Source organism: Chlorocebus sabaeus, chromosome 22, assembly GCF_047675955.1.
Source record: "Chlorocebus sabaeus isolate Y175 chromosome 22, mChlSab1.0.hap1, whole genome shotgun sequence".
Taxonomy (NCBI): domain Eukaryota; kingdom Metazoa; phylum Chordata; class Mammalia; order Primates; family Cercopithecidae; genus Chlorocebus; species Chlorocebus sabaeus.
This window is the reverse complement of record NC_132925.1, coordinates 50700283-50711844: the sequence shown is the minus strand read 5'-3', so window position 1 is coordinate 50711844 and position 11562 is coordinate 50700283. Positions and strand designations below refer to the sequence as shown.

At 48.8% G+C, this 11562-nt stretch overlaps 1 protein-coding gene across 2 annotated transcripts in view; it reads right to left on the bottom strand.

Moving 5' to 3' along the window:
• Positions 1-375: 375 nt before the first annotated feature.
• Positions 376-11562, bottom strand: part of WNT7A (Wnt family member 7A) — a 57533-nt gene continuing 46346 nt past the window's right edge. For both annotated transcript variants that reach the window (XM_007985304.3, XM_007985305.3), the window contains exon 4: positions 376-1247. In XM_007985304.3, coding sequence (XP_007983495.1) covers positions 768-1247 — 480 coding nt within the window. In that variant the 3' untranslated portion in view covers positions 376-767. The remainder of the gene's footprint in view (positions 1248-11562) is intronic.

Sequence of the window (11562 nt, the reverse complement as noted above, 5' to 3'; positions counted from 1 at the left end):
ATGGTGAAGTTTGAACTGGGGAGGGCAAAAGGATGGGAAACATACTCTGAAAAAAACATCTCCAAATCTGGACCAGCTTAAATTTCTGGATAAGTAGCAGCAAACAGAAAAAAAAAAAAAAAAAAAAAAATATATATATATATATATATGTAAAAATGTGTGTGTGTATATATCTATATATGTATAAAGGATATCTACTCTCGTACTTGAACATCTAGTGCTGCAAGGGGGGTACTTGTAAAATCAACTAGTAGAAATATCTGCATTAAGAATAGTTATGTACACTTCTACATGGCTCCTTGTCCTAGCAACAAAATCATCCCGCTAGGAAAGCAAGCAGTTCACTTTGATTGCAGAAAACGGATCCCGACGAGGTGGAACAATTCTTTTTAATTAAATAAATTAATATTATTTTATCAGAATAAATTGTTAAATATTGCTATGATGAGGCCCAGGGGTCCAGAGTTCCTGCTGCAAAAGGCTTCGCTCCAGCCGCGGAGGGATCTGGGCTGTGTCTGGGGGAGGGTGGAGCAGCATTGGGTGTGGAACAGAATAGTTGAGGGTTCTGAGAGATTTTTTTTTTCCCCCACAGATGCCTGCAGGAAACCCAGGAAAAGTACCCTCCTCAGCAGAAAAGACAAGCTCAGCATTCCTGCGGTTCCCTGTGAAGATCCAGGCAGTGACCTGCCAGGGAGCCCGCAGCTTGGAAACGGTCCGGTCCTCCCAGCAATCTGACTTGCAGTGGGAGGGTGGTGTGCACACAGGGCTCACTTGCACGTGTACATCTCCGTGCGCTCGCTGCACGTGTTGCACTTGACATAGCAGCACCAGTGGAACTTACAGTTGCACTGCCACACGCGGGCGTACTGGTGGGTGTTGTAGCCACGCCCACAGCACATGAGGTCACAGCCGCTGGCCTGGGGGGCCGTCTTGTTGCAGGCACGGCCCTGGGTGCCCACACTGCCGGTCACCGGGTCCTCCTCGCAGTAGTTGGGCGACTTCTCGATGTACACCAGGTCCGTGTCCATGGGCTTGCGGTATGACAGTGGCTTCTTGATCTTCAGGAAGGTGGGCCTCTTGTTGCGGCTGGCACGCACAGGCTCCACGTGAACGGCCTCGTTGTACTTGTCCTTGAGCACGTAGCCCAGCTCCCGAAACTGTGGCAGTGTGGTCCAGCACGTCTTGGTGGTGCACGAGCCTGACACGCCGTGGCACTTACATTCCAGCTTCATGTTCTCCTCCAGGATCTACAGGGGAGGGCGGGGAAGAGCACAGCACAGGTCACTGCACGCCAAGGCCAAATGCAGCCCCCAGCTCCCCCTACCCCTGCCCCACCTATCTGGGTCTGGTTTTAGTTTTTTCTTTCTGGTGTAGGAAACTCAGACCTGGATTCCAGACCCTCTCACTCCAGCCTTTGTGCTGTGCAAGCCACTTCAGCCCTCTGTGCAGTAGTTTCCCCATGTGTAGAATAGGGATAACGATAGTGCCTAATTATACCCATACAATGAAATACTACATAGCAAGGAGAAAGAATGAATTGTTCACACATGCAAAAGAGTGGATCTTTAAGAGGTAATGTTGGCCGGGCGCGGTGGCTCACGCCTGTAATCCCAGCACTTTGGGAGGCCGAGGCAGGTGGATCATGAGGTCAGGGGATTGAGACCATCCTGGCTAACACAGTGAAACCTTGTCTCTACTAAAAAAAAAAAAAATACAAAAAATTAGCCAAGCATGGTGGCGGGAGCCTGTAGTCCCAGTTACTCAGGAGGCTGAGGCAGGAGAATGGTGTGAACCTGGGAGGCGAAGCTTGCAGTGAGTCGAGATCACACCACTGCACTCCAGCCTGGGCGACAGAGCGAGACTCCGTCTAAAAAAACAAAAACAAAAACAAAAAAACCAGGTAATGTTGAGTGAAAGAAGTTGGACACCAAAGAGGATATACTTTATGATTCCATTTATATGAAGTTCAAGAATTGAATAGCGGATGCTTTTCATTTAAACTTTATTCACCTACAAAGACAGTGGACTAGAGTTGGGCCATGAGCCATATTTTGCTTACCTTTGTTTTAGAATAGCCCAGCAACAAGAGAAGGTAACATTTTACCCAGCACCCAGAGTACAGCATATTCAGGTGATTTTCAGGGTACTTTAAAAAATTGTTTTTATTTCTTTCTCTCACTTTTCTTCCTTCCTTCCTCCCTCCACCCCTTTCTTCCTTTTTCAACTATAAAGAAATATCTTGGGACTAAAGCTTCTCTTCCTTCCTCCTCCATCCTAAGACACGAATTGAGCTCCTGCTGTGTACCAGGCATGGAGATGGAGATTTCCCGGTGGGCACAGTTGCTGGGTCACCGTGTGTGAGCATTTTTATTATCCTTCATTCAGATTGTCAAATTGCTTTTGCCTGTTATGTCATGAAAGAATGAATGGAGGAAGGGGTAAGTGGGTGGACATTTATTAACCCCCTGCACACACACTGGGCCCATGCTTTTATGTATGGCATCTTACTAATTCTGTGAAGCTAGTATGATTGACTACTTTTTACAGAAAAAAAACCTTGAGGTTCAACTAAGTCTCAGAGCTGGTCTGTGAGACATTCTGAGGCAAGGGGCTTGGAGCTGAGGGGTGAACCGAGTGTCCGCTGGCCACTTAGTTCCCATGTGACGCTTCTTCTCCGGGCCTCAGTTTCCTTAACTCTAACATATAGTGAAGACAATTCCATCTTTTCTGAGAAAATTAGGGTGCTGGAACGGAATCAGACATGCAAAAAACACTCACTAGTCTTGCCTCTGGCCCTGAGCCTGTTCAGGATGCTGGGGATACCCAGGTGACAAGATTAAGTCCCTGTCTCTGAGGATTGGGTTCATGTTCAGGGTCTTCCTGGCCCTAAGAGCTCTGCTTCCAGGAGAGGTGACCAGTGTTTGGTCAATAGAACCACCAGGGAGGGAGTGCTATCACATTTCAACCTCAGTATCTGCAATCAAATAAGCCAGTGATCCCTCCATCCAGAGTGTTCAGGAACAGGACTGGCTGGTTGAAGGCTCTGGTTCTAGAACACCTGGCATCACAGAGTACCTCCTGTAGGCAGCACTCTCCCAGGACCCCCACACACACAGCCCATGCTGGATGAGCAACCCGTTCAAATGCAGGCTACGTCCCACAAATCTGTGTCCCCAAAACAACACAGATATCCCTTTTGATTGTCAGTGAGGGGATAGTTCCTAGGTCTCCAGCCTGCCTTTCTGCCTTGGCTTAAGAAGTAGGAGAAAGAGCAAAGGCTTGGAGGTATGATGACACAATTGGGGGCAGAGTTAGGCAGGTGTTTCTGATGCACTTAGGCCCAGTTGAGTTGGAGGTTTTGACATAGAAATACCTGAGGGATGCTCAAAATGGATTCTGACAATACTGAGTGTTGGTGAGCATATGGAGCACCTGGAGCACTCAGGCACTGCTGGAGGCATGCAAAGGTGGTACATGTATGTTAGAAACCTGTTTCCCAGTATCTAGTAAGGCTGAGGATACACATGCCTATGACACAGACCTTCAATTTCCAAGACACATACCCTAGAGAATCACTGTGTGTGCAAAGGAAACAGGTTCAAGAATGTCCACACAGCAATGTTCATAATCGCTCTGACCTGGGCACCATCCAGATGACCATCCACAGTGAGTGGATAAACCACAGCATGTGCATTTCAATGGAACACAATAAGGCAATGACAATGAACAGCTCTAGCAAGCCACACTGACAGGGACTAACTCAGAAACACAGTGTGGAGGGATAGAAGCAAGCCAGAAATGATTTCCACAGAGTGATTTCATTTGGATCAAGGTCAAAGGCAGACAAAAGTGGATTGTATTGTTTAGGAGCCCACCCACCAATATCAAGACAAGGTTATTCCCAGGGCGGGGAGGGGCTGTGGTTGGCCAGGGGCACCCAGTGGTCTTCTGGGGGTCCTGGCAATATTTTGTTCCTTGATATGGGTTATGGTTACATGGATCATGCTTTGTAACTATTCTTTTAAGTGAGCAGGGATGCTCTGTGTACCTTTTCCACATAAGCAATATCTCAATTTATAAAAATGCAATGGATACAATCAATGGCCAACAAGCACATAAGAAGATGTTTAGTAGCACTGGTCCCCAAGAAAAGGCAAATCAAAACCACAACGACATGCTCCTTTACACTCACTAGGAGGCTAAGACAATAACAAGTATCGGCGAGCGTGTGGAGCCATCAGAACCCTCCTGCACTGCTGGTGGGCATCTGAAATGAGGCAGCCACTCTGGAAAACAGTCTGGCAGCTCCTCAGAATGTTAGACACAGAATGTGTGACTCAACAATTCCACCCCTAGGTGTATGCCCAAGAGAAATGAAAGCATGTCCACAATAAAATGAGTACATGATTGCTCATAGCAGTATTATTCATAACAGCTAAAAAGTGAGAGAAATAACTCCCTTAACTATTAACAGATAAGCAAAAGGAGGTATACAATGGAATGTTATTCAGCCATAAAAAGGAATGAAGTACTGACACATGCTACAATGTGGACGAGCCTTGAAAACATTATATGCTAAGTGAAAGTAGCCAGATGCAAAAGGCCACATATCATGTAATTCCATTTACATGCAATGCCTAGAATAGGCAGATCCATAATGACACATGGGAGATTAGTGGTTGCAGAGAAGAAGGGAAATGGGGAGTGGCAGCTAATGGGTACAGATTTCTTTATGAGGTGACGAAAATAATGTAAAATTGATTGTGCTGATGGTTGCACATATCTGCGAATATATATTAAAAACCACTGAATTGCTTACTTTAAGTGGTGACACTGTATGGCATGTGAATTATACCTCAGTAAAGTGGTTTTCTTTAAAAAGGCAATGGGAAGACCCTGGAAGGTTTTCATGGGAAAGCAATACCAAGGCTTTCCTGTATTTCCACATCTGTGATACTGGGGGCTACTACTATGGTAGGCCCTAAGCAATGGCCCTAGTGCAGAAAGCGGCTCCTGTGTCCTGGATGGGGGGTCGCTGCTCCTCCTGCCCCTCTTGGACCCCTGAATGTGGCCTCCCTGTTCCTCTGAGGCCATTGATGGCCTGATGCCATGGTGGTATTGAATGGGCCCTGATCAGGTGGCATCCAGCCCGCTAGCCCTGCATACTCTGCATTTTGAGAGCTGCAGTGACTGCATTATGTCCACATTAAGCCAGGCATAATCACAGCTGCCTGGACAGGGCTGGCCACCAGACAGGCACCCAGCCCTCTCTCTGAGGCAGGGGACAACAGCAGAGGAAGTGTGTGAGGGACAAAGCTGCACTCTTTGCACCCTACTGCTTGAGGCCAGGCTTCTGAGCTGCCTGAGGAGACTTCTGAGCTCCCTTCCCCACTTGAAGAGCCTGGGTGCTGTGCTTCAGTGTCAGGAGGTCTGAGGGCTTTCAGGCTCAGGCTCTAAGATGACACTGCTCCATGCAGCTTCCCAGTGACTGGCATACAGCAGGTGTGCAGAAAACGCTTGAAGGTAATTCACCAAGGGGGTGCATTCAAATCACTCCACAAGCAGTATGCCCCAGGCCTGAACAATTGTCAGTTGAATGTTCAGGGTCCCACAGGCTCTGCTAGGCTAGCTAGGTATCAACCCTCCATTGCTGGATATAGGTGAAGTCGAGAGGATTCAAGGTAAAGCCATGGCAAAGGTGGGGGACAATCGAGGGGCTTGGAGCAGCTGGCAGAATGTCAGTATTTTATATTGGTGGCTGCACCATTGGGTTCAAAGTTAAAGACCAGCTGCATTACACTGCTAGAGTTTGCCGTTTTGCCATCTTATGATGCTGAGATTTCACAATACATGTGAAAAATAAATAAGGAAGTAAATCTGTGAATCTGGTGTCTGTCCTCAGTAGGCCCTTCCAGGTGGTTTGGCCAGTGGAGGGCACTGGCAGGAAATCAGAGGGCAGGAGAAAAGTTCTGGGAGTTATTTTCCCTGCTTGCTCCCTGCTGGGCCCTTCAGGATGTCTGCACACCCCTATCACAGGTCACAGCTCTTGCTGGGAAGTCCTCTCTCTACAGCCCCTGGATTCTAGCAGTTCAGCCTCCCCTGTCTTCAGGCCTAAGGAGTAACCGCTCCCCAGTGTAGCCAGCCCCAGGGTGCTGCACCAACTCTTTGGGTTCCTTTACTTTTGTCCTCTTTTGTTAGCAAACTCTTTCTTTTTTAAAACAGCTTTACTGCAGTACAATTCACATACCAGACAATTCACCTATCAAAAGTGTACAATTCAGCAGTTTTTAGTATATTCAGAGTTGTACAATTATCATTACAATCTAATTCTGGAACATTTTAGTCACCCCCCAAAAGAAATCCCATACCCATTGCAGTCATTCCCCATTTCCCCTTTTCCCAGTCTCAGGCAGCCACTAATCTACCTGCTGTCTTTGTAGATCTGTCTGTTCTAGACAGATCTATTCTATAAATGGAATCACAGAGTATGTGGCATTTTCTGTCTCCAGGTTCCTTCCCTGAGCATAAAGTGTTCAGGGTCTGTGCATGTTGTAGCATGTGTTAGAATTCTTTTCCTTTTCATGGCTGAATAACATTCCATGGTACAGGTATGCCTTTTGTCCACATTTTGTCCACGCATCCATCGGTCATTGGACAGTGGTCTCTTTCTAAACTCTCCTTAATTTCTCAGTCTGAATGTGCCTGTGGCATCCAGCCATGACCACAGTGGATACACCTGGCTCCTCTGTGGCAGGGCCAAGCTGAGCCCCACCCTCCTGGCCTCCAGGCCCATGCTGTCTCCACAGCAGCTGCCTCCGCTTGAGCAACCTCACCCCTTCCATGCCTCTCGGCCCTGCACCTGCTGTTCCTTATCTGGAAGGCCAATCTTTATCACCATTACAGACGATGGCCCAGTGATTCCACTACTGAATATGTACCCTGAGGGCAGGCTTGTGCTTGTGCAAAATGTCAAAGAGCCTCACAGAGACCTTATCTGAAATATCCAAAGGCCAAAAGAATCTGAAGATCCACCAATGGGGACTGGTTATGTAAATTACGGCACACCTATGAGCTGGATATCCCTATAGCTGCTAAAGAGAATGAGATGGCTCTTACTCACTAACCAAGGACACTGCAAGGTCCATGGTGAAGAGAGCAAAGCAAGGTACAGAAGGGCTTGCAGCACGGGAGCTTGTTTGTATGAGAAACAAGACTCATACACTTATGCTTGTAAGAGCACAGGGTATTTCTGGAATTATATGAGGGGAATTGGTAAGAGCAGCTGTCTCTGTGGAGGACACCAGTGCCAGGGGACCAGGTGGACAAACGGGAGTCTTACTTTTCATGGGATTATCTTTTGTAGTGTTTGATTATTCTGCCATGTCAGGAAAAAAGTCACCTCCTCACAAAGCCTTCCCTGATTGTCAGGATAGACAGTACCTCCCTCATGGTTTCCATGGCTGGCCTGTACTGTTAGAGTCCTTGTCTCCTTAGCACTGTGATGATCTGCCTATATGTCAGCATTCCCCAGGCAATTGCCCTCCAAGGGAGGACTTGCTTCATAGCTACAAGTAGTGGTATGTTGCTCAAACTGGCTCTCAAAAGAAAAAAAAACAACAATAAAAAGCCCTGTTATGTGGTGTTTCCCAATTTCTGAGGAATAAATTAAATGTTCCCACCACGGCTGACTTTAAGCTACCAACAGTTTAACAACTGACAAATTCCTGAATATTTAGTAGTGGGTCTTCCAGCCCACGGGAGTGGGCTCCAACACACCGCTGGCCTGGGAGTGTGATTAGCGCACAGCCTCCAGCTGTCAGATCCTTCAGGGTGTGGGCCCTGCATCTGGGGACCAAGAGAGGCAGGGGTATAAAGGTCTGGCCATTTTAGCCGGAGGCAGTCCAACGTAATGGGCAGGACCAAGTCCAGCACTCCCCATCAAGGCTTTGCTGGGCCAGCATCCAAGTGTGAGTCCTCCATCTGCGCAACCCTGCTCCTCCTCTTCCCCTTTATGCAGATTCCCAATAAATAGCTGGGACCTGAAACTCCATCTCAGCCTCCGCTTCCAGAGAACCTCACTGGCCACACTCCTCAGGCCCCAGGCCAGGTCATTCACCTTGAAATCCCCAGCCTTTGATGAAGAGCCTCGCATGCAAACGGTGCTGCCTCATGTTTGCAAGGGGAACGAGACCTAGGGCGTGTCTGTCCATGTATGCATTCACTCATGCACCTGTTTTACAATGAGGACCTACTCTGTGCTATTTGGCGTCACCCCTGCTGGGGAGTTTCCAGGAAGACTATGACACAAGCAGGTTCTGCTCCGGTTTTCTCTGAGCTTCTGGTCCCCACCTTCCCTGAGTTTGCAATCCTTGCCACCTCTGAGCTTGTGATTCCAAACCAGAAGTAGCTGTGGAATTAATAATTCCCCCGAGTCTAATCATACACTGGTAAGTGCTATGAAGGAGTGAAAGCAACAGAGAAGGAAACTTGAACCCGTGGGAGCTGCTCCTGTGTGCATCTCAAGGAAGTCCCCCAAGAAGGCCAGGGCTGAGCTGAAGTCAGATAACAGGAGGGATAAATTAGAATTGGCCAAACTCAGGGAGAGGGGGAAAAGGCATTTCAGATTGGGAAACAGAGACAGAGAACTGGAAGAGGGAGCAGGCTTAAGGAAGAGCACATGTTGAGCACATAATGAGGACATTTCAGGCACGGTGAGTGGCCAGAAAGAGGGGCATCTGGGGAGTAGAAGGGTCTTTTGGTGCTACTGAAATCTGACTCCAGTTAGCTCGGGCATCTACAGAGGATAATGTGAGTGAAGTGCCAGGCAGACTTCAGTCCCTTCCACAGAATAAAACAAGTGGCTGAAACCAGCCAGAAGGCTGAACATCTACAATTTTTGATATCTAAAAAATTGATTGCAAAATCACAGTATGGGAGAGACTGAGAAAGATTGAAATTGACCACAAGTTCAATATAAGCTAAGAGGCTACTGAAAAGCCAACATTTCGGGGGCCATATTAACTAAGGCCTAATGCCCACCATAAAGGAGGGGATGGTCTTGGTATACAGTTTTCAGAACTGGACTATGCCTCAGCAGATGGAAAGAAACAGAGCATGTCTAGAGGAGAGGGCTGGAGGACCCACAGTGAATGAGCTGGAGCTGCTCAGCCTGGAGAAAGTAGTTTCTGGGATCCCTAGTCACTACTCCACAGGGTCTGCAGGCCTGACCCAGGACAGAGTGAGCAGGAAGGACTGTGTATCCAGAGGGCAGAGCTGGGACCCCAGTTGATGGCGGGAGTCACAGAGCAGTAGATTCCTGCTCAGTGAGAGGCCAACCTCCCCAACAAGTCTCACCAGGGCTCAAGAGGATTGCCGGTGAGGTAGTGAGCTCCCTGTCCTGGAATGTGTGTAAGCAGCAGCTGAGGTCTGTAAAGGGGACTCCTGCACCAGGTTGGGTGGGGCTGCAAATCAGAGCCTTCTCTGCCTCCCAGCCATGCCCCAAACCTGTCTGGAACAGCAGGAAGGATTTTCTGCACCACTGGAGGGAGAAAAATCAATCTCTTTTTGACAGGTCCCCCAGGAAGTGCCAACAATGTACCAGGTGCTGCCCAGAGCCCGGAATTACTCAGGGTGGGGTTCTCAGGCCTGGGAGGGGACTGGGGAGAAACTTGGCTCCAGAAAATTCCTTGATTCATAATGCCAAATAGATACTATCAAATTTGGCACTTCTGGTCCTGTCCCAGACACTCGGGCTGCCCAGGGGACCTGGGGGTGAACTTCCTGGAAGAAGGAAGGATTCTTGGGAGGGGAGGTCAGACAGCAACCTGTGGCTCCCATAGGGTCCATGCCACATGGTGTTCCTATGACCGGAAGTGTCCGCCACCCTCCAGAGCATTCTGAGGGGCATCCAATTTTAAAAACCAAAGGCTTCCCCGCATTGAACACACTGCTCACTGTCATCCCTGCCCCCAGCACCCATGGCAGGCACCCTAAAGCACTAGGCACTCCAGGATCGATCCTGCACTGCCCTACTCCAGGAATGTGTCCCCATTCATCTCCGCAGGCCCAGCCCCACCCAGCCCTCTACAGCCCTCCACAGTGCCACCTCCTCCGCAGAGCGGCCTGTCCCAGCCCCACCCGACCCCAGCACCTGACGTCTTTATCTTGGTGCCTTGTTTTCTAGCAAGACCAGTGGGGCCTCGGAGCTTTGCAAACAGTGACTCCTCCGTGAGGCCTTCCCTAGCCCCTAAACCAAAGTAACCCACTGGTCATTGCTAAGGATGGGTGACTCAGACCAGTCAGGGCCAAACTGAAGTGAGTCCTGGGGATTCTGCACACACAGAAGACAAGAGCTGCTGGTTATCTCCCACCAGATATGAACAGGAGGGAATGCAGGGGCCAGAGCTGTGGACAGGCATCGTACAACCACATGGGGCAGAGAATAGCATCAACTAGGAAAGCAGAGCTGAGAAATAGAGAGGCGGCAAGGAAGGGGTGCATGTGGCTGGGTCCTGGGAATATCATTTGCACCCTGGATCAAGCCAGACCTGAATTCATTAACCCAAGACCACTGTGTTCCAGGAACTAATGAATACCCTTTGCTCTTAAGCAAGCTTTAGTTGGGTTTCTATCCATTACAGCTTAAAGAACCCTAACTGGAATAGAAATCCTTTCATCTGGGTGGTGGAGGTGCCTTGTGTAAATCAGATAGCCAGCCCCTAGTTGATGGGTTTCAAGCCACACATGGCATGGCGCAGGTCTGGGGAGCCAAGGACTGGTTTGCCTAAAAAGGTCTTTGGAAGGCCAGAACCTCGAGGGTTGGAGCTCAAGACTCTGGGTTCGCTGAGTATCTGCTGCTTCCTCCCCTCTAGAACCCCTCTGAGGTTGGCCAGCCTGGCTCCTCTGAAGGGAGTGGTCGGTTATGGACTACTTATACCTCAGGTTATGAGCGGTGACCGGGGCAATCAGAACCAGTCTTCAGGAAAGCATGATGTGGCCAAAGGCAGCCTGAAGCAGAAGGGTGGGCACTGTGGCAGAGTCAGGTCACCCAAGAAGTTCAATTCAAATCCCGCCCCTGCCACCACATGCTGGTGATGGCAGAAATGGCCCAAGAGAACATGGCACACTCTCTGGCTCTCCATTTCCTCATTGCTGCTGGCCTACCTCTGACCACGGAGGCCGAAAACACAGCACATCGCCTGAAAAAAACAGAGACCCGGAAGAGCAACTTCTCCCTTTCTATCTTTGGATGCTGTGATGTAAAAGTGTGATTCCTGGAGCTTAGGCAGCCATCTTGTGGCCATTAGGCGAGGCCTAAGAGGCTGACAAAGTGACAACGGCAGAATGGAAGGGTGAAAAGAGCTGGGGCCCAAGAGAAGACTATTGAGCCTCTGAAAGAAACCACATCCAGATTTTTATTTTGCAGGAAAAAAACAAACTCCTACCATCAATACCACTTTTGGTAACAGTAAGGCATTCTGTTACTTGCAACCTAATGCATCCTAAGAGATTTGTCCCTCGTTGTAAAGTAGGAACAAGTCCTCTCAAAGGGAACAGTGGGGA